This window comes from Gouania willdenowi, chromosome 4 (genome assembly GCF_900634775.1).
Source record: "Gouania willdenowi chromosome 4, fGouWil2.1, whole genome shotgun sequence".
NCBI lineage: Eukaryota > Metazoa > Chordata > Actinopteri > Blenniiformes > Gobiesocidae > Gouania > Gouania willdenowi.
This window is the reverse complement of record NC_041047.1, coordinates 27,804,250-27,827,519: the sequence shown is the minus strand read 5'-3', so window position 1 is coordinate 27,827,519 and position 23,270 is coordinate 27,804,250. Positions and strand designations below refer to the sequence as shown.

Here is a 23,270-nt window from a genome sequence, read left to right as displayed (position 1 = left end):
CAGCCAAATGTCTCACCTTACTGGTCAGCAGTCCGTGTTAGCATCTTCACTAGCTGCGTCAGGTTGCCAGCCTACCCCCATTAATGCCCCCGAGACGACGGTTGTAGGCTCTCCCTCTGCCCTGGCCACAGTAGGCCGTGAACCCACGGTTCCGGTTCCTGAGCGCTATGCTGGAGATCTCGGCTCTTGCCAGGCCTTCTTGACTCAGGTTTCACTCGTCTTTGAGTTACAACCGACCTCCTACGCGTCCGATAGGGCTAAAATCGCATATCTAATTGGCCTTCTACGGGGGCCTGCACGGGACTGGGGAACAGCTGTGTGGGAGAAACAGGGGGAGATCTGCACCTCCTACTCCCGCTTCTCTGCAGACATGAGGCGCGTCTTCGATCACCCAGTTCGGGGGCGAGACGCTGGAGATCGCCTCATGGCCCTGAGGCAGGGGGCCCGCAGTGTTGCAGAGTACTCCGTGGAATTCCAGGCCCTTGCAGCTACCAGTGGGTTCAACGATCCGGCCCTCCAGAGGTCATTCTATAGGGGACTGTCCGAGGCTCTGAAGGATGAACTCGCCACCAAGGAGGAGGTGGGCAGCCTGGAGGCCCTAATCTCCCTCGCCATCCGGCTTGACAATCGCTTGAGGGAGAGGCGCAGAGAGCGCGCACACTGGAGGGACTCAGCACCCTCCCGCCGACTGAGTCCCACTCTCCAGCCTGCTACGCCCACACCGTTCCCTGAGGCTGCCTCCGAGGCCATGGAGGCACTTCATTGCTTCCTGCCCCAAGAGACCAGCAAAAAAGAGGGCTCACTCGTGACAGGGAGTCTACGAGTGAGCCGGACTGCTTCCACCTCCCCTCATCTGTTACAGCTACCCGCTACACTCAGCTATCAGAACCACTCACTTTCTGTGACCGTGCTGGTGGAGTCTGGGGCCGAGGAGAACTTCCTTGACTCGGACCTCGCCAGGCAGCTCTACATCCCGTCGGTGCCACTGGATTCTCCCGTGGAGGCCCGTGCTCTCAACGGCCTCCCCCTGGCCACGATCCACCGGAGAACAGTTCCTGTCACCCTCCGGTTAGCAGGTAACCATCATGAAACACTAACCTTTCACTTGTTGGAACATTCTCGCCCACAGTTGGTGCTGGGGCACCCCTGGCTGATTAAACATAACCCCTCCATTGACTGGTGCGGCAGCCAGGTTAAGTCCTGGAGTACTGGGTGTCATGCTAACTGTCTCCGTTCAGCCCCATCCCCTGCTCCAGTAAATCCCAAGCCAGATCCTCGGCCTCCGGACCTGTCCGGCGTTCCTGAGGTTTACCATGACCTAGGTCCAGTCTTCAGTAAAGAGGATGCCCTATCCTTGCCTCCTCACCGGCCCTACGACTGTGCCATCGAGCTCCTGCCTGGAGCCACTTTGCCCTCTGGCCGTCTGTACAACCTCTCTAAACCCGAGCAGGCCGCCATGGAAACTTACATAAGGGACTCCCTGGCAGCAGGTATCATTCGGCCCTCCACTTCTCCGGTAGGTGCGGGATTCTTTTTCGTAAATAAGAAGGACGGGTCCCTGCGACCCTGTATTGACTTTCGGGGCCTAAATAATATAACCGTGAAGAACAAGTACCCTCTACCTCTGATAAACTCTGCCTTCACCCTCCTCCATGGGGCCAAAGTGTTCTCCAAACTAGACCTGAGAAATGCTTATCATTTAGTGAGAATAAGAGAGGGAGATGAGTGGAAGACGGGTTTTAATACCCCCCTGGGACACTTTGAGTACTTAGTAATGCCCTTTGGCCTCACGAATGCCCCCGCCGTCTTCCAGAACCTGGTTAACGATGTGCTCCGGGATATGATCAACCACTTTGTGTTTGTTTACATAGACGATATCCTGATTTATTCCAGAGACCAAGAGGAACACGTCCGCCATGTCCGCCTGGTTTTGGAGCGCCTGTGGAAGAACCGCCTTTTTGCTAAAGCGGAGAAGTGTGAGTTTCACATTACTACAGTATCATTTTTGGGTTTTGTCATCTCCCCAGGACGTGTTATGATGGACCCGGCCAAGCTATCGGCTGTCTCCGAGTGGCCCCAGCCAGAGACCCGGAAACAGTTACAGCGTTTTTTGGGCTTCGCTAACTTTTACCGCCGCTTCATCCGTGACTATAGTAGGGTGGCAGCCCCTCTCACAGCCCTGACCTCCACCTCAATTCCCTTCCAGTGGACCCCCAAGGCCGAGCAAGCATTTCAGTCCCTCAAGGTACGCTTTACCTCTGCGCCTATCCTTGTTCAGCCAGATCCCCACCTTCAGTTTGTGGTCGAGGTGGATGCCTCCGACTCCGGGGTTGGGGCCGTACTCTCCCAGAGGACCCCATCTGACCAAAAGCTGCATCCCTGTGCCTTCTTCTCTCGCCGCCTGACCCCAGCAGAACGGAACTACGATGTGGGGAACCGGGAGCTGTTGGCGGTCAAGCTCGCTCTAGAGGAGTGGCGGCACTGGCTGGAGGGGGCAGAGCACCCATTCATTGTCTGGACAGACCATAAGAACTTGGAGTACATTCGTTCAGCCAGGAGATTGAACTCTCGGCAGGCCCGCTGGGCGCTGTTTTTTGGTCGCTTCCAGTTTTCCCTCACGTATCGCCCGGGGTCCCGTAACATCAAGCCGGATGCCCTGTCTCGTCAGTTCTCCTGCGACGAACCCTCTGGTGACCCTGAATCTATCCTTCCCCCTGCTCGTCTTGTCGCCTCTCTAACCTGGCAAGTGGAGGATCAGGTCCGTCAAGCACAGTCCCAACAGCCAATCCCAGGTAACTGCCCGCCTAATGTTCTCTATGTTCCTGAGTCTGTGCGTACCCAGGTGCTCCAGTGGGCTCATACCTCTCGCTTCGCCTGCCATCCTGGGGGCTTCCGGACCACAGCCATCCTTCGGCAGAGGTTTTGGTGGCCCTCTCTCGAAAGGGACACTCGGGACTTTGTCGCCGCTTGCCCCACCTGCTCCCGGGGCAAGACCCCTTACAGACCCAGCTCGGGTCTCCTTCAACCACTCCCGGTGCCCACTCGGCCTTGGTCACACATCGCTGTGGATTTCGTCACGGGGCTACCCCCCTCTGGAGGTAACACGGTCATCCTCACCATTGTTGATCGTTTTTCCAAAGCAGCACACTTCGTCGCCCTTCCCAAACTCCCCTCAGCCAGGGAGACGGCATCCCTCCTAGTTGACCACGTCTTCCGGTTGCATGGGATACCAGCAGACATTGTCTCGGACCGGGGTCCACAGTTCATCTCCGGAGTCTGGAAGGCCTTCTGCGCTGCCCTAGGGGCCACCCCCAGTCTCACCTCTGGCTTTCACCCCCAGTCTAATGGCCAAGCGGAGCGGGCCAATCAGTCTCTGGAGACGTACCTCCGGTGTCTGGTCTCCTCCAACCCCACTGCCTGGGTTGAGCATCTGGCCTGGGTGGAGTATGCACACAATTCACAGATAAACTCTTCTCTGGGGATGTCTCCTTTTCAGTGCTCCCTCGGCTATCAACCTCCGTTGTTCCCCTCCCAGGAACAGGAACTCTCCGTTCCCTCTGTACAGACCTTCGTCAGCCAGATCAAAAGGGTCTGGGACAGGGCCAGGGCCAGACTTATTCAATCAACTGAGAGGATGGAGCGGCAGGCCAACCGCCGTCGCTGCCCGGCACCAACCTACTCTGTGGGCCAACGAGTCTGGTTGAGGGCCAAGGACCTCCCTCTGAAGGTCGAATCCAGAAAGCTGGCACCCCGGTTCATCGGTCCCTTCCCCGTGGAGAAGATCATCAGTCCGACAGCGGTACGTCTCACCCTTCCCAGAACTTTGAAAATTCACCCCACGTTCCATGTCTCGCAGGTCAGGCCCGCCAGGGACTCCCCCCTGGCTCCTCCTGTTCCCCCCCCCCCTCCTCCCAGGATGGTGGATGACTCGCCCGCCTACTCGGTTCGGCGCTTGCTGGATGTCCGCCGCAGGGGTCGCGGCCTCCAGTTTCTCGTGGACTGGGAGGGTTACGGGCCTGAGGAGAGGAGCTGGGTTCCCCGCAGTCAGATCCTTTGCCCTGACCTAATCAGGGATCTCAAGCGGCGGCGTCCTGAACGTTTTGGTCGTGCGCCTGGAGGCGCACGTAGGAGGGGGGGTACTGTCATGCCCTCTACCTCTGGCATCTCCTGAACTGGTCCGTTGGCACCATCTGGTGGTCTCCATGCCTCACTATCCAGACTACTCAACTCTAATCATCAGGATTGCTTCCAGCTGCGGCGGGGAGTGGTCACACCACTACTTAAGACACCGGCAGACCACAAACCGACGCCAAACTGTAAGCATTGCAGACTCTGACCCTCTCAGCCGATGGGAGCTCTCCTGCTTCCTTCCCTCCTGGAACCATCATCACCGCTGGAATCCCTCAGCTCACTCCACCCTTCAGCTGGTTCTTCCCCACTCCTGTGCCAGGCTCCTTCGTTTCGGCCGCGTTGGCTGCAGCTCGAGCGTCTCTGTGTTCCTGCCCATTTGGGGTTCAGAGGTTTCCTTTGTTAGTTTAGTCATTCTGAGTTTATGCCTTTAGACCTAGGGTTCTGTTTTTTCATCAGTAGTTTCCTGATCGTTTTTAGTTAAAATTAGTATTAGGTCTCCCTCAGTTAGCTCAGCACTTAATTTCTCCACCACCCCACTTAGGGCGCTGGTAGGTTTTCTGTTGTATTCAGTTTTTGTGAAATAAATCAGTTAATTGTATCTGTGCCTCCTGTTGTGCTGTCTGCGCTTGAGCCTCAGTTCCGTCTCGTGACAGAAGCTATGTGTTTGGGGGGTATTTTTGTTAATTTTGTTATTGCTTTTCCTTTTGATATTTGTGCTCTATATTTGTATAAAACAAGTGATTCTGTAATTATGAGTATAAATGATAATTGTATCACTTTGAAAAAGCCCATAATAAAATATTTTATGGGAAGTAAAAAAAAACAAAAAAAAACAGGGCCTGTCAAAAACATAGCTTCTAGGAGGTAAACATATCCACACCACTTAGGTTTCGGGAGAGGTGGTGGTTCCTGAACATAAACCAGTTAAGAAATGTGAAAACGTGGACTTTATCCCAGTGTTACAGTATGTTGTGTCTGTCCACAGCCATCTACCCAGCCACCACACTGACACCTATTGGTCAGACACTGCCCCAGCCACCACAGGTCATCCAGCAGCAGCAGCAGAGAGAAGGTGAGGGTGAGAGAACGTTATTACTTCTACACATCACACATCTATCTCACCGCCTTAAAGTGGTCCATACCAGTAACTGAGACTAAGAACACCTTTGATTCAAACATGCGTCGTTTTGTGTGACGAAGATGAAGTTCTTTAACTCATCTAATAGAGTAAAATAGTTAAAAGACAAAGTGAATTGATTTTTTATGTGATCTCAACGACGACTGATCCCACTGAGTGATCCACTGGTGTTATTGCACATCAATGATGCTGCACATCCTGAAATAGGTTCTACTTCTTCAGAGCAGAGCCATGTTTTCTGTTCTTTCATGATGTGTAAAGCCAATGCAATTAATAAAAAGAAACTCTTCCTGTGATAATCAAGACACCTCAACTCAGGTGGACAAAATTCATAAGAAAACATTCAGATATTTCAAAAAATCCTGCACGAGGATTGATTTCACTCATGAGTGCCACACTTTTTACAAGAACCATGATTTATAAAAGCTGCTCGACGTTTGTGTAACTTGCACTGAGACGGTTTACTTCCTCAGAAGTTCCAAAAGTGCAAAAAAATAAAATTACAACTTCTTATTTAAACGTTTCAAAGGGGAACATCATAGTTAACAGGAAGCCCATAGAAAAGTTTACAATGTTGCTGTGAAGTTCAAAATCCAACGCTAGCATTTCTATGTAAGAATTGGTTATAGACAATTCAGGGTCCAGCGGTGTGGTCTCTGAGGGATTTTTTGGTAAATTTCTGTAAATTACAGAAAAATCATGAATCATCACTACTATGTCAATGACCAACTAATTCAGTTGTAGATATTTCATTCCCTCCAAAAATCAATGAAACTACACAGTGTTTGCAGGGCTCACAGTTTACCTGTGCTTGTATCACCTGACTGCAGTCTAGAGGTTGACCGATACATCGGCCAGCCGACATATGGATTTTTTTCAATATCGACTATCGGCTGATGTATATATATATATTTTTTTTTAATTTTGCAATTTAGAGTAGCCATTAAAGGAAAAAAGAAAGAACATAAAAAACATCAATTTGGATGTATGAATATACAACAACAACAACAACAAAAGTAATAATAATAATAATAGCATGGGCATGGGAGAGGTAGAAGCCAACAGGCTTACAAATAAAAAGCCGATATAATAGGATAAGGATATAATATAATAGTGCCTGATATACATTTATATCAATTGTCTTTCATAATCAATGTGCTTTCAAAAAAGTATATCAGCATCAAAAATTGGCTTCTAAAATCAGCTTTAGATATCGGCCTTCGACTGATTTTTTTTTTTATTTTATTTTTTTAATCGGTATCTGCAACGGCCTTTGAAAATCCCATATCGGTCGATTTCTACTGCAGTCATTGTTATATCTCTTATATTTTTTAAAAATACAGCAAGTTTCCTTTAATTATTTACTTAAGGATTTACTTGTATTACCAATTTAGAGAAAAATTGGTCACAAAAATGAATTAAACTTAATAAAGAAGGTCCTGCAGGGACTGATATGTCACCAAGTGCTTGGATATTGCTGATGCTTTTGATGTAACTCATTTATACGTAGAAGTTCAAATTAAACATTGCACTGCAGGTAGTGTTAAACTATAGTGACAAATGCAGACATTTGTTTTTAGTGGGATAGAGCTAGGAAAGAAGCGTTATAAATGTATAGAGGGAGTACAGTCAGGTTTAAGGCTGAGGCAATAATAATTCATAAAATGTAATAATTTCAGTCCCTGTTAGCAATTTAAAACCTTGCTCTCCGTCCAGATCAGAATAAACAAACATTGCCGGTCGATAAAAAACTTAAAGGTCCCATATCATGCTATTTCTCACCCATCTCCATTTGTTCTAAGAACCCAAAAACATAGTATTTGAGGTTTATTTTCCCAAACTCGCCTGTTTTCTAGAGTTTTAGCCTCTGAAAAGTCACTTTCTGAGCAACTCTACACAAACAGGCTGATTTGTAGCCTACTTATGCATATTCATGAGTGGGCGTGTCTATAGACGGGACACTGACTTCCTCCTCCCCGTATGGTGACGTAGGGCCAGAGGACGGCCCGCCCTCCTCCCACCCACTCCGTAGCCGAGCTCATGCTGCTTTATAAACACGAGACAGAGCATGGGGGCGGGGCGTTCGCTGGTACATACATAGATTGTAGAAAATACATACACAGCACTGCGTGATGGATGCTGAAATGCTCACCTTCGTGGGCGTGTTTGTTTACATGTCAGTCACGGCAGAGAGCTTCCTGGAGGCGTGGCTTCTCCAGCGTCAAATTCGTCATCAAAGTGGGAGCGTGTCATCAAATTGTAGCGAGGTGTTTGGGCTCACCCTGCAGTAAGAAAGGAACAAATCCCTCTAACTAACGATTGAGGGAATCAATGAAAAAAACACTTTGGGCATGTGTATGAAGCCTAAATAGAACTTTTATGATGTTTAAAGCACAGAAAAATTAATTTAGCGTAACATGGGCCCTTTAAGGATTTTGTCCACTGAGGTACTGACTGTTGGAAGTTTGTCATGAATTTGTGGAAAACCATGAATTACTTTAAGGTTTCTGTTCAAGAAATTCACTGAGACAATCATAGCATCATTAGGCATTTCATTAGTCATTAAGACATTTCTTTTACCAAGTAAAACAATGTTGATGATTGCTTCAAAAAGTGACAGCTGGTAGTGAGTAATTACATTTTTGGTCATAAAAAGCAATCAGTCATTTGATTTATTTAACAATATAATTGTTTGATTATCTAGAGTAAGTCTGTTCATTGATTATGAAAACTAATTTGGAAAATATATTGCCTTTTTTCCGTTTTTGTGTTTACGATGATGGATAAAAATGACAGATTTACTGCCTGTGTTTTTCTGTTCCATTTGTCATCTCACAGTGCTTCTGACGTCCTCTTTCCTCCTTTCTTTCCCTCTGTTTACGTGTGCAGGTCCGGAGGGCTGTAACTTGTTCATCTACCACCTGCCGCAGGAGTTCGGAGACAATGAACTCATGCAGATGTTTTTGCCCTTTGGTACCGTCATCTCCTCCAAGGTCTTCATGGACCGCGCAACCAACCAGAGCAAGTGCTTTGGTAAGTGATGGATTGTTGGTGTCATCATTTTATTTTTTATTTTCTCCTATTTTTCTTCTTCCCTTCTCATCCACATCCATTGGAAATTCAAAGAGAGGAGTTATTTTGGAGAAAAAGTTAATAATAGGGAATATTAGTGATGCGTTTATCTTCATCACACTGACAATTCGTGGCTAAATTATAGAGCTTTGACCTACATGAAGAATTGGACCTAAAGACTGATGCATTCTGGGAAATGCAAGCAGGAAGAAACAGACATAAGAATCATGTACTTTTTTTTAGCCCAAGCAAAGTTGTTTGTTTTTCTTTTTCTTTTTCTTGTTACTTTAGTTGTGAGGTTTTAAACGTGTCTTTTTAAAAAAAAAAAAAGAAATAACAGATCAGAATAAAAGAATAATTCTATCCTTCTTTAATCTTGTATGTACAGTATGAATATAAATACATTTAATATGAATCAGTTTTATTTATTTGTTTCAGTCCAACAAAAAACATTCAAAAATAAATCACAATTTAAAAATATATAATAAGAAAGAAGAAGAAACAGGCAGAAGCAAAAATGCTTATATGTATGTAACATAAATCATAACAGTCAAGTTACCTGTCTCTATGATACACACACAATAAATGCAAGCATTTAACAAGTACATTTGACTTGCCTTTTTTTCAAACAATGTAAATATATATACATATATAATATAATCTTGTATAATATAATATATACACGTACTTTCTTTCATATGCAACATTTAACAAAGAACCCAAACATATTTCTACTGCTTCACATACAGTAACTATTTCAAATATATTGTGACATTTTCCCTTTGTAAATAAATAGTGTGTCTTATTTTTTTAAGCAGTTCAAAATAATTAGATAACAGATCAGAATAAATGGAGTTCTGTCCTTCTTTAATCTTGTTGATTTATTTGCCAAAATAAAGAGAACTGAACATGTACAGTATCACAGGCCCGAACCATCAAAGAGAAACATTCAAAATAAAACATCTGAAAGTGCCGACCTTGCTTTCTCCTGCTCTTACTGTAGCTTCACAGAGATGTCTCTGTACGCTGTGTACACAGACACTGAATGATCCTCCCCCTGACGGACTCACTTGCATTTGCATCTTGATGACGGCTGTGTTTTGGCAACGCTACAGTAGAGAGGGTGAAAATGTGCTGAGTCCATTGTGGCCAAACTATAGCCATGATGCAGTCGATCAGTACTGGCGTCCTTGTTTCTTTTGTGCAGCTGTGTGACCTGGAAACCTGGAAGTGCTGAGTCAGCATCCTGTGTAACCCCGGTGTCTGTCAATGCCCTCTGTGATGAGGCTGATTCACACACAGGACGCAGGCTGTCCTGTTTAGCAACAACTCACACACACACACACACACACACACACACACACACACATAAAGCAGCCCCGGGGCTTGTAAAAACTTGGGAGTAGGCGAGCAGCGATGGTTCAGCGAGGGGGAAAAAAAAAGGCATTGGACCATTATGGATTCCTGTTTGTTTTCACTTCAGGGGGAACCACAAGGTCTCTGGGTAACATTGATCATCAGCCCTGCCTCCCCTGGAGAGGACTTAATAAGATATAAATTCATGAAAGAAGAGCTATTTGCAGTATTGACTTCTACACTATGCATTTACAACATAATGTTAGGTGTGGGGATGGAGGAGCGTGTTGGTGTAATTAATGTGGAAAGGAGAGGAGGGGGATAAAGATAGATTGATGGGGGAACATGAGGCAGAAGAGGAAGCACATGAGTGGACGGCTCAGAGGTGTAAACCTGCATCTTTTTTCCATCTCATCTCATGCTGCCTGATGGAAGGTGTTAGGTTCTCTCCCCAGCTCGCACCCCATTGGACCACACCACAGCATCTCTCTCTCTCTCTCTCTGGTGGATGTGAGTGTGCAGAGACTCCCGCTGTTTTTCATGGGTCATCAACTGTTTCTAATGACAGCAGACTGAGGAGGGGGGGCATCATGCGGAGACACTCTCCACTGCAGTTTCTGGTCACTGAATTCTCAACATTTTATTTATATATATATATTTTTTACACATGAAGGAAACAGGATATACAGCAGGGTTTCCGGCAAAAGCATGAGCCCCTGTTTGACCATTTTTTATATTTTCTCCTTCTCTGAATACTGTGAAAAGTGACATTTAGTCACTGATATTTAGATACATTCAATATGAAAAAATGTCCGTTTTAGTTACAGTTTTCTTTTTTTTTTGTTTCAGTCTAACAAAAAATATTCAAAAGTAAATCACAATTTAAAAGTATATAACAAGACTGAAGCAGGCAGAAGCAAAAATGCTTATTTGCCCAACATACCTTACCTTATCTCAATGATACACACAAAAGAAATGCAAGCATTTGAGTTGCCTCTTTAAAATAATGCAAATATATATATATATATAATATATACAGTATACACACACACATACTTTCTTTCATATACAACGTTTAACAAAGAACCCAAACACATTTCTACTGCTTAACATAACTAATATTCTCCCTTAGTAAATAAATAGTGTGTCACACATTTTTATTTCTTTATCAACATGATTCCACAAATTAACCCCTAGAATGGACAGACATCTACGTTTTACTTCTAATCTTGATGAATTGATATTATTTGATTTTTGTGTTGGACCTCATCCTGTATCCTCACATTGTTTTTATGTCATTGATTATTCTGTTTGTGCATTAGGAGAAAATAATGTAATACGTGAAACAACAGCAGCAGCAGCACTAGATATATGTTCTCCTGTGGTATTACATCAAAGCAGCTGCTTCTCATCCATCTTCTTCACTTAGCACTCACTTTATCATGTGCACCTGCTCAGTAAAGAGCGTAGCAGTCAAACACTTAGCAGCATCCCATTGTGATTAGGCATGAGACAATGACATGATCAGGTGATCTGCTGATGAACAAACCGAGCATCAGTGGGAAGCAATATGACTTCGGTACAGATGTTTGGAACTGAGCTACATGTTCATTTACCACATGACTAATGCACATGCAGTCCATTTTTGATCCCATCATAGTGTGTAAATTAACTCATTTAAGAGGGAAAATGACTGGGAAAACAGGAATTATGAAGTAAAACCCGGTAATGTTCCAGATGTTTGCGTATCACTGATTTACTTGTTTGCAGATTCTTTTTAATGTGTAAGTATTAATTTACATAGATTAATCAGTAACACTTTACTTGAAGTTTTATACATGAGGCTGACATTAAGCTGTCATTATCTGTCATTAGCATGAATAAGGTGTCATGATGGCTGTTATTAAGTAGTGTTTGCTAAATTATGACACCTTTCGCTAAACTATGACACCTTTGGAGCTATGTTGGCTTTTTTTGGGTTTGGTGGAGGGATCTAGTGGGGTTATTATATATATAAATATATTATATGATTATATTATATTAATAATTATACACATTTTTTTTTTCTTTCTTTCTTTCCTTCGTTTTTTATTATGTTATACACTGATTTAACGTTTATTCTTTCTTTCGTCTTTGTTTAACGTCTATTCTTTTATTTGTGATACTTTCTTGAGTGGCTATAACAAAAGCAATTTCCCCCTGGGATTAATAAAGGAATTGTGATTCTGAATTAGGGGTTAGGGTAATGAAGGGTTATGACGCGTTCACACCAAATGCGCCAAAAGCATTGAAAGCGGCAGGTTTGCATTCACAGGTCCTGCTGTGCGTCCCGCGCCTCCTGTGCCGCGCGTTTTTGAACCTTTTCGCACGGCGGACGTTTTAGACGTGCATCCGGCGCTTCCAACGCGGCCGATGCTGGAGTTGGGATTGTTGAACTTTCAGGGCATATCGGCGCGCGTTGACCAATCAGAAGCTTTTCCCAACTGTGATGTATTCAGAATAATGAGAAGAAGAAAAACACTAACTGGAGGCGGAGACAGATGGACAGGAACTCTTCTGCTGGCATAGGGTGCCTGTAGTTGGTGTCCTGGTGGGGGATGCGAGCACCGATGCCGGTCAGCAGGTCGTCAAACTGGGACCGGGGGAGACAGAAGTAGCGCTGAAAGCGACTCTCGTCCGAGCACAGATCTGGTGAATCCAAAAACGGCACAAATAAAGCCAAGCCACTCTCTCGATGCTGTTAGAGCCGATGAACGAGGGTTGGAGGCGGTGTGTTCAGCAAGGAGCTCCAAATTATATTCTCCATTCACCCACACTTATCTATAGCTCTCTGACATCACACACTGAGTCACACCAAAATACATCCGACCTGAAACACCGCCTTCTCAACATAATGTTCCCCACCATATCACTGTCACTGGTGAATTACGAACGTAACTGTTCACCACAATATCATCCATTTTATGAACACCCCCTCCCCCCTCCCCTCGACGCGCGTCCCGAGCATCTTCGACACTGGTGACAAGCGTCTGTATATTCAATGAGAGCAAGCGTCCAACAACGCGCGTGAGGCATGATTTTGACGTCCGAAACGCGTTTGATGTGAACGTACCATTAGGGTAACAAAAGGTTACCCGGGGTTTCCACTGGATACGTCTCCGCTGCGCCACGACACCGATCCGGTTTTGCTCCGCTGTCCGCAACGGTGCACTCCGGTTGGACAACTGTGACGTCACGAGACAAAGGTGTTCTCTCAATATTTATATAATTGCGCGAGAATGCAGTTAAAGCATGAACTAAATCAAAGTTGCTGCAGTTTACAGTGCAGTTACAGTATGAGAAGAAACTATGTAGTGAATGTGATTTTGTTTTTACACATTGATGTTTTGGTGATATAGTTACTTATATAACATAAAATAGATACTTATATAATCTGAAGTGTTTTATTTTGAAAAGTTATTTTATTGCGGAGTACGTGCTTAACTTCCTGTTTAGCTTCATTTGCTTTGTGCTGATTGATGCTTTCTGCTCCGGTGTCCGCCAGAAATAGAAGCCCTGCGTATATCTGGGGGAGGGCACTGGACCGTCGCAGCTGGGAAAGAACAGACACACACCGCAGCGGACCCGGTGGAATTTAACACATAGACTAAAGTGGAAACCTATCAGCTCCGGTGGTGCGGCGGTGACGCAACGCAGAGGAGCCGCATCAATAGGGTTAGGGTAACGGAACAACACTTAATGACAGCCTTCATGCTAATGACAGGTGTCATGACTAGTCCCGGAACAACGCGCCAACATCATCGATGACGTCGACGCAAAAAATCCGTTGACGCAAAATATGCGCGCCGATGCGTCGTCCGACCAAAACAAAGATGGCAGCGCCAGAGAATAACTAACGCGAGTGGATCCTTCGAGATTCAAAAGTGCAAGGCAGTGAAGGCACGCACTCGTTCGTCGAAGGTAGCTGTTCCCTGTAACCCTCGTCCTATATCTCGAGCGTGTCGACGTGACAGGGAGGAAACACCCGCCATGACATCAGCGGCAGCAGCAACACACACACACACGTATACTTGTAAAAAAGGAATATCACTAATGTAATAAAATAATTTTTATTATTACAAGTTATAATTCTTAAGGTAAAAGGAAAGTTTATCTTTTGTTGGAAAAGCACTTTCTGTATTAGCGTTTGGAATTTTGAGTTTAAGAAAAATGTGAGTGGCAGAGTGCATTACTTTAAGTCGCTATTATTTTCATGTGAATGAAGAATTAAAAGATGCACTTTTTTCAGTAAGCTAGGCCTATGTGTTTTCAACATAAATGTTAAATTATGTCGGTTGAGGAAGAACACCATGACAGGATGCCGCCTCCCACTAAGCATTTTTTATCGAATGCTACCTCTGACTCTGAATGCATTATTTTGTAATTTTATATTCTTACTTGAACTTTATTTTGGAATTTTGAGTTTAAGAACAAAAAATATATAATGCAATGTTAAGGAATTCATTTTTTTTTTCATTTTAGATATGTAAATCAACATGTATAAATTACTTTTAGTCAATTAATGAGGAGATAATTGAATCGAAGTGGAAAAATGAATCGTTAGATTAATCGATGCATCGAAAAAATAAACGCTAGATTAATCGTTTAAAAAAAAATTGTTTATCCCAGCCCTAGTCATGACATAATAATGTAATGTCAGCCTGTATGTATAAAACTTCAAATAAAGTGATACCGATTAATCTCAACCTATGCACAATTATGGTAAAAATTTGTATTTGCTTTATCAAAATGCTTGGATTAATCTGGTTTGGCTAATTTCATATTAAACTACATGGACTACATGTTGCCGCAGAAATAAAAGTAAATGATATTTTTAGTGTAATTTTCACTTTGAGCAAATTCAACCCACGGGCCAAATTTGATGTTTTGACGGGTCAGATTTGGGCCCCCGGGCCTTAACTTTGACACCCGCGTCTTATAAAATTCAGTGTTTGGGGTCATAATTTGAGGTAAACACAATGTCATACATATTTTGAATGTTGTAGAATGAGGAGGCATTTAATATTCTTTCTGCTTTCAACAAAGTTGATTTGAGTCCGCTAACATTGACAGAAATTAAATAATGACATCATAATATGACTATATATTCAGTAGTTTGATAATTTGGACAGAACAAAGATTCAATGTTCTTTTAGAAATTAATTTTCTATACTACTCTTCCACTGTGAAGTATCGTAGCAGGACTGCAGCCCTCAAGGACCCTCCTACAGTTGGCTTTTTGCTGTTTTATAACTGTGTTTTCTATTTGTTTATAGCAGCCAGTGCTTGCAAACATCTCCCCAGCTCCTCACTTTGCTTTCTTTGTGCTCTGCTTTTATCGCTTCCAGGTTTTGTGAGTTTCGACAACCCTGCTAGCGCACAGGCAGCTATTCAAGCCATGAATGGCTTTCAGATCGGAATGAAGAGGTTGAAAGTTCAGCTAAAGAGACCGAAGGATGCCAGTCGCCCTTACTGACACAGCCTACCTTCAGTATTCACTGCAGCAGCACAGGTGAACAACATCACCAGTCTCTGCTTCCACATCCATCAGTGAAATGATCCCAGAAGGCTGGGAAAATATTTGATAGTCTCATTTCAGTAAATGTCAAATGAAGTAAAAATGTAAAAGTCGGAGTTGAAATGCAGCAGCAGTGGTCACATTCATTTTGGTGGAAACCTGTTGTCTTTGTGATTAAAAAAAAAAAAAAAAAAAAAAAAAAAGGTTGATTAGTACCAGTGTGTGTTCTCTCTCTCCACACCATTACACAGCAATGATGAAGCCATCTCAAGTTTAAAGAAATAGATCTTTGGATTGACAGATTAATGAGCGAAAAGATTAAAAACTAAACTTCTGTTTTTTTTCTTCTTCTTCTTCTTCTTCTTTAACTTTCCAGGTTTTAGAAGACACGTGAGGATATCTCTGGAGGAGTTAAACGTATTTCTTTGAAAGCTAAATGTTTTTTTGTTGTTTTTTTTTTTTTTTTTTTAAATCGACAAGAAAGGAATCTTTGAAGACATATCAGCAGTTACGTCTGAAGATATTGGGGTTTTTTTTGTTTTTTTTTTTTGGTCGGAACAAAAGAAGATGCGAAAGGAAGGGGGAGGAGCTTCGGCGTCGGGGACGTCCCTGAGAAAGACGGCACAGAAAAGAAAAAAAAAAGAAAAAAAACTGAAGAGAGAAGCGATGACGGGACTGAACAACAGAACTTTTTTTCTTGTTGAGACTTGAATTGTTAATTAAGCAACAAACTAACAAACAAAAAAGCAGCAACAATGAATAGATTTCTATATACATATTATATACACATATATATAAGGAAAGAGGCGCCTGTGGCTTTTACTATACTGGACAAATGAGGGTTAAAACTTGAAGATCAAAAGAAAAAAATAACAAAAAAAAAAAAACAACAACAAGCAAGCAGTGGAAAAAATGAAATTATTCTCTACGTCCACTGACAGACTTTTTCTCTCTTTCCCTCTTTCTCTTATTCTCTCCCCGTCTCTCTCAGCAAGCTTGGATGCTTGGAGGTCACTGAGGTTTCCATTAGCAACAGTAGAAGTGCAAATCTTTCACCCCTGTGGGACCAAAGGACCAAACGTTTTTATTGTTCTGAACAGTAATATATGGTAATAATGATACTAATACTACAAACTACTACTAATGATATTACAAGTTAACTTTAAGAAGAAATACTAGCTTCAGGGTGAAAAAAAGAGCAAAGGGTTTTTCATTTAATTTACATTTATAGTGAATGGGTTTGAGAAGAAATAAAAAGAAAACAGGAAGAAAAAAAAAGGATAAAAAAAGATAGAGCTATACTATTTTAGTGGCGTAGAATATATGAGTTGTTTAGGGCATGTTCAGATATGTTCTTTTTGCCACTCATCACTTCACTGATTTATTTATTTATTTTCTGCATTTCACCTCGAAAGTGTGATGTGTGCGTGTTAGAGGAGGGGCTATCCGCCCTGCAGTGCCAAAACAGACTTACAAGCATCTCCTCAGGTCCAACAGTGATTCTATACACCGCAGTGTTCCTGTCCTCTCATTTTGTCGGACTTGATCATCTTTTCTAGGATTCCACGTCATTTTTAAAGCCTTTCATTTGACTGAAAATTGGTTATTAAAAAAAAAACAGAGTATAGTGAAAGAGCAGCGTTTGTTGCTGCTCGAGAAAATACACAAAAAGAGGAAGGCAGCAGCAGCAGCAGAAGAAGAAGAGATGTTCTCTGGGTTGTGGCCTTTCCCACTGCCACGCATGTGTTTCCCTTCCTTTCTCTTTCCCTTTGTCCCCCCACCCCTCCATCCCTCCAATTACCAGCACAGCTCTCCCTCAATCGGGTCCATCAGCTCACAAAGACCCCAAAGCGAACCCACAGCATAATTAGGATAATGACAGTATTGATCAGATGGTGAGTAGCACCGCAGGGACGGAGATGTGCAATCAATCACTCATTGGCATTTTGAATGAATTGACTGATTGACAGCTTACATTTCTCTCTCTCTCTTTCTCTCTCTGTGGCTGGACGGGAGTGACTGTCATCCATAACATCGCAAGTAATCTCCCAAACACCATTTAGACCACATGTGTCAAACTCAAGGCCCGGGAGCCAAATACGGCCCTTTGGAGCATTCAATTCGGCCCGCAGGAGAAAGTAGAAAACAGTGGAAAAAAGAATTATTGTGTAAATGAAACGCAACAATATTTGCAGGGGCTCACAGTTTTCCCGATGCTCACTGTTTATCGCACGATCGCAGTCAATGTTAACAGTTGAAGAAACTAAAAATTCAGTTGAAGAAACTAAAAATTCCTACTGAATCTTTCAATTTTCCTCAAATTATGGCATATTTACCAAAATGAAATAGAAATTGGTCACAAAATCTAGGAAATTTAAAGTGAAGATCCTGTTGGCACTGATATCTATCACTGATTTCTTGTATTTGGTTGTTTTTTACATATTTTGTATTTTATGTATACGTAAAAGTCCAAACTATGGCACAATAATGTTGAAATTGCTCATTTTCTCGCCTAAAATCTGTGGCCCCCTGAAGCCCAAACTGGTCTATATTTGGCCCCTGAACTAAAATGAGGTTGACACCCCTGCTGTGCACACACTGACTTTAGCATCTATAGGAGGTCAAATTAAATCCATCAGTTGCTGCATTTACAATGAGACGAGTGCTCACACTCACACATGGCTTGGACACATTAAGGGTGAAATACACCAAGACTTTCAGGGTGTCCGAGTGTTTCCACACACACACACACACACAGACACACACACACAACAACAAAAAACGCACGCTCGATACTTTCGAGTTGGAATCTTCTTTCCTGCATTAACCCTTTCTTTTCTCCATCCCTGATTGATTTGTTCTGGGAACTCTCACTGAGTTTTAATTGTCTTATTCCACTCATTATTCACCCACTCAGTTTGGCTGTCTGAAGCATCTTCTCCCTCAGGACTCTGTAAGACTTCAGCGCTCCTATCATGGCTCTAAACTGAAGACACATCAGTGCTTTATTATGTATTATTACATTTCTGTTACAACACAGAGGCAGAGTCTACAGAAAACATGACTAGTGTGCTTCAGTGGCCTCTTACATCTCACATTTCCTTCACTAAAGCTCCAAGTACCACCATGATTGGATGCAGTGTTACTCAGTGTTATTAGAAGGCTGGTGATACTTCTCGGTTCACCTCTATAGTCTCTCTGTATGTTTCAAGCAGGCCCAAGTGTTCGAAAATGCCTTTTTTTTTTCTCTCTCCATCATAGATTGCCAAGTTATGCAAGCATATCCACTGACTTTCCTCATCAGACTTTATATAAATGTATATAAGCCAATTTTTGTGATAATTGTTGAGAGAGAGCTCAGCTTAGAGCGTTAGGAGTTATTTTCCCTTGTGTTATATTTATGAGAAGACAGATTTTTTTGTCCCTGGAGACTTCCTGTAGGTTTGATGTGTGGCCTCTTTTCCTCAGGCCATTCTGGGCCCCACAGTCTCAGTCAAACAAATCTTTCTTTATGGGATTTTTACTGGCAAATAGTTTCTTATTTTAATTATTAAAATCAAATTAAATTCGGCCTTGGCAACAGCTTGGGTTCGCTCGAATTAAAGAGGCCAGCTGCTTCTGAAATGTATTAAGTTTGAAAAGATGTCAGGTCAATTTCATTTGTCAAGAAAAAACTACGTTTTCTTGGAAAAAAAAAAATTAAAAAAAAGAAAGAAATGCTATTACATGATTGGAATTCTGAGAATGGAGAAATAATTGAGTAGGTTTGGGTTTTCAGTTGTATGTGTGTGGTGCAGAAACTGATAGAAATACAGAAAACAGGGATGGAATGGTTTATAGCCCAGTGGTGTTTTTTTTATTCAAGCTGCATGCGATTGGTTTAAACTCGTAAGTTCATTTTTTTTTTTTTTTTTTTTAAAGTTTCCACTCTTGCATCCATTTTCATAGTTATTTTATGAAATATTTGTCCTGCTACCATGGTGCCCTTTCAATCTCTGAGCATGCTCACTGGGGTGTGGGAGGGTTAGAGACGATGACTCTGGTACTACTCGTATTAACATGATTCTTTGACTATGGTTTGAATGCTAAGGAAAGTAGCTTATTATGAATATGAAATCTGTATATTATGGAAAATCAGCACAGGACCTTTCTTTAGGTTGATAGAGGTTCAGGGTTTGACGTGGGCTTTGGGGGAGGGCAAGGGTTGGGGAGGAGGAGGGGCTTATTTTATATATATATATTGAAAAAAAAAAATGTTACCTTTCTGGTTTCTCAGCACAAAGCTTACAAATGTAGAAACACCAGTACGGAGTCAATGAGTGGAGTTCACTCATGTACAGGATGCAAAACAACAAAAAAAAAAAAAAAAGAAATGAAACGATTTGCTACTCTTTGAAGGTGGATGACAAAACTCTGTTTACAGGAAGTGTGGCTTTTGTTTCAGGTTTTTCCCGCTTTTCTTCTTTTTTTCCCCTCTTTTTTTAAAAATAGAGCGCCACCTGTTTGTGTGGCATCAATAAAGCATGGTTTGAACTGACAGGGAAAAGCAGTACCTTTTTTTTTTTTTTAAATAGAAAAAAAAAAAAAACTAGAAACAAAACCTTTAAAAAGTCTCTGTGTTCTGTATTAGCCTATGAGAAACCAAACTATTGCCCCAGGTGAAAATTTCTTAATAATTGCTGCTTAGATGACTTCATAGTAACAATGGAAAATTTAAGGATTTTTATGATTATCAGGTTAAGTATGTAACTTGATTGTATTTATTTATTTATTTATTTATTTATTCCACTCTTATTTTCTTTGTTTTACGGTCATGGTAAGATGATGAGATATGTATCAAAAAGAAATGCTTACTGGGGATTTTCTCTCTTTCTCTCCTTTTTTTTCCAATTTTACAATAAAAATTCAAACTGGACTCCTTGCCTGTCACACCTACTGTATTTATTACACTGACTGGACACAGACAATATTCCAATATTTAGCTTCCAAACATGGCGGCTGTTTGTGACATCTTGTAAGTGTTAAGTTGTGGTAATCGCCATGGATGCAGATCATTTATTTATATTTAGACGTGCAAAACTTTAAAAACAAGGGAGCAATTTCTCCTTAAGGGGATTGTTGGCTGTCAAATGAATCATGAAAAGCTTTGGCGGGGAAAACACAGCCATTTAATTGTCATATGGAAGCTCAGTGATGCAGTATATAGGATGATTTTGATGATCTGTCAGCCTGGAGAGACTTTGGAGGATTTTACCAGGTCACCTGATGCTGCTCTGCTGTTGGAGGGGGTGACATAAATATGTCAGGACGCATGTGATAGGAACACACGACCAAAATAAGGCTGCACATAAACATCAGGCATGCATCCTTTGGGAGGCATCATGAAAAAAAGGGCTGCCAGAAGACAGACAGGGGAACAAATATACCATTACCATCCCTATGAGCAGAAAGCAATAAGTTGATACAAGGCAAGCATTGAGCATCAGTCAAACTTCACAAAACAGCAGCACTGCTCTGATGTCTTATGCAATGTCTGCTGACAGCTGAATTGCCTCTGTACGTACATCAAGTAATCATGGCGTTAAATGTCAGGGATCAGTGGAACAAAAAGGAGCAGCAGAGCAGAGGCTCCACGTGCACGTACGTGCACGTGTGCAAGAACAACAGCAGATTTCAACCAGGAATGGGAGGGACAGAAGAAGTCAAGGCACTAGCTCATGAAATAAACTGTCCCAATTACAATAAAGTGTGGCTCTTGGTCAGGCAGTTCATCTTTATTACAATTAAGTTAATGAAAATCAATCCCCCTCCTGATAAACTCTTATCCCCACACACACACACACACACACACACACACCACCCCTTCTGTGCCAGGAGATAATAAATTAGGCTAATATTGCCTTTGATGAGGGAGTGAATTGCAAATTATTGTAACTTTCTAAGATTTATGATGCAGATGCGAGTTGGGTTTTTCTGGATGTGAGTGTGCTGGGCAGGGTTTGGGTCAATTACATTTTTCAGTTCAATTACAATTCAATTACAATAACCAATTTTTTTTTTTTTCCACTTACAATTACTTTTTATCCTCAGAAAGTCAATTACAATTACAATCTCAATTACTGAGCATACATAACCTAAAACTTTAACATTCCCTTTGTGTTAGCATCTCTTATGATAACAGGTCCTAAATCAGCTGTAAAATACACTAAAAACAAATATATATTGTCTACTTTCTTTCCTATCTATATAGAGGTTTTAATATTTTTGGTTGTCACTTGTTAAAAGTTTGGTGACATATATTCATTCACAGAAATACACCCAGAGACCACCATGTGCTCTCAGCTGTTCTTTACTGTTACAGTAGCAGCAGTTTGGATTCTCCTCATCCTTCTGTTACAATATGATGCACACGAAGAGGAAGGAGGCCCAGGGGACGCAGCAGCGTGTTTTCTGGAGTAGGACTGCCAATCATCAAGTTCCATCCCCTCCCCCAGCTCTATCAAACACAAATCAGGAGTGTATGATTTGAAAAGTAGGTCAATATTCATTCCGCTGTGAGCTGGTGGGCGAGATGTGTCGAGTTGCTCACTGTCACTCTGATTATCGAAAGGATGCAGAGGAATCCAGTTGGTCAGGTGTGAGAAAGCCCGGATGAGTCATTAGAATCGCAGAAACACACACACACACGCATGCCAACTCTCCAGGAAATGAACAACTCTTGGCTCTTTGTTTTGCGGCGGTGACCCATGTAACAGAGTGCATCGTGTGTACCTGATAGGGCTGGGCGATATATATCGTGTTTTCTGTTTTGGCGATACAGAAAATTACAATATTGCCTATATCAATATAAATACATATTTTTATAGTTTATTTTGTTTTAAATCCCTTGTGTCGCGGGGCTACACCGTGCCCTCTAAACTATTTATAAGGTTTTAATCTAGAAACAAACGCATCATTAGTAGTTAAAAAAAGGGTTTGTCACCCATTGCTCCATGTGCTTTGTTTGTTGAACCAGGAAGTGGCAAACAGAATAGAAGCCTGTCATGGGTTCATATAGTGGTGTGCTTCTTGGAGGGTACCACATATAATAGAGGGGTGCCTCATGTAAGAATGGCCTAGTGGGTAGGCTCAAAAAGTCCAAGGTTCCAAAAATGCAGTCAAAGTGTATTTATTTACATTGGTAAAAGTGCAGCAGTATTATAGAAGACATCCAACTTGCAAAAAGAAAGGGGGAAAAAGTGAAAACAAATAAAGACTGAGCTCTACACAAAACTCTGTCACTTCTTTTACTACTTCTCAGAACAGCATGAAAAGCACAGTTTGATGGATTTCTGAGTGCGTCCTAACCCAGACCTTCCCCTGAACAAGCCACACTACAGAACTCACTCACACGTGCTGTCGCTTATGCTGCGTTCACACCGAATGCGCCTTCTACTGCACCGGACGCGTTTGCCGCACGAAATGTTCCGCAGGATCCGCAGGATGAAAAAATGTCCCCATTCTCTTCATATGCACGTTTGAAGTGAAGCCCCGCCCATCAGCAACACATCTAACTCGGTGAGTTTCACTGCCTGCTGAAGCGAGGAGCTGTGCTCCTTTTTCTCCTCTCATAAACATAAACCACCAGTGAAAAAAGCCAGTGTGATTAGCGGCTAATGCTATCCTAGCTCAGTGCTCCAGAGAGAACTTTTTCTCCTCCACGCCAAATCCTTCTTAGTCTGGTCCCGGTTATAAAGGCCGTGTCATAGAGCTCCAGGTGGTCACACACAGCTTCTACTCCATATATACATGTATATTGGTAAATCCGGAAATTTGAATCCGATATCCGTTTTCATACATTTTCATATATTTATTTATATTTTTCCCCCAATTCATTTACTTATTTATTTTATTCAATTGTAGAATACTGTAGATATTATGTTGAACGTTAAAATGTATGTAACCAATTGTTAATAAGAAATGGTTACTCTGTTTTAGTAACATTACTTTTCTAACATTCCACACTTCAAAATAAGT

General features: G+C 42.3%; 1 protein-coding gene across 14 annotated transcripts in view; it reads left to right on the top strand.

Annotated features, from left to right (window-relative positions):
* celf5a (cugbp, Elav-like family member 5a) overlaps window positions 1-17,665 on the top strand; it is a 295,578-nt gene extending 277,913 nt beyond the window's left edge. For 10 of the 14 annotated variants that reach the window (XM_028443418.1, XM_028443410.1, XM_028443420.1 and 7 more), the window contains 4 exons: window positions 5,117-5,209; window positions 8,159-8,302; window positions 15,085-15,248; window positions 15,631-17,665. In XM_028443418.1, coding sequence (XP_028299219.1) covers window positions 5,117-5,209; window positions 8,159-8,302; window positions 15,085-15,212 — 365 coding nt within the window. In that variant the 3' untranslated portion in view covers window positions 15,213-15,248; window positions 15,631-17,665. The remainder of the gene's footprint in view (window positions 1-5,116; window positions 5,210-8,158; window positions 8,303-15,084; window positions 15,249-15,630) is intronic. The other 4 variants (XM_028443423.1, XM_028443422.1, XM_028443419.1 and 1 more) reach the window with 1 other exon arrangement.
* The last annotated feature ends 5,605 nt before the right edge of the window (window positions 17,666-23,270 follow it).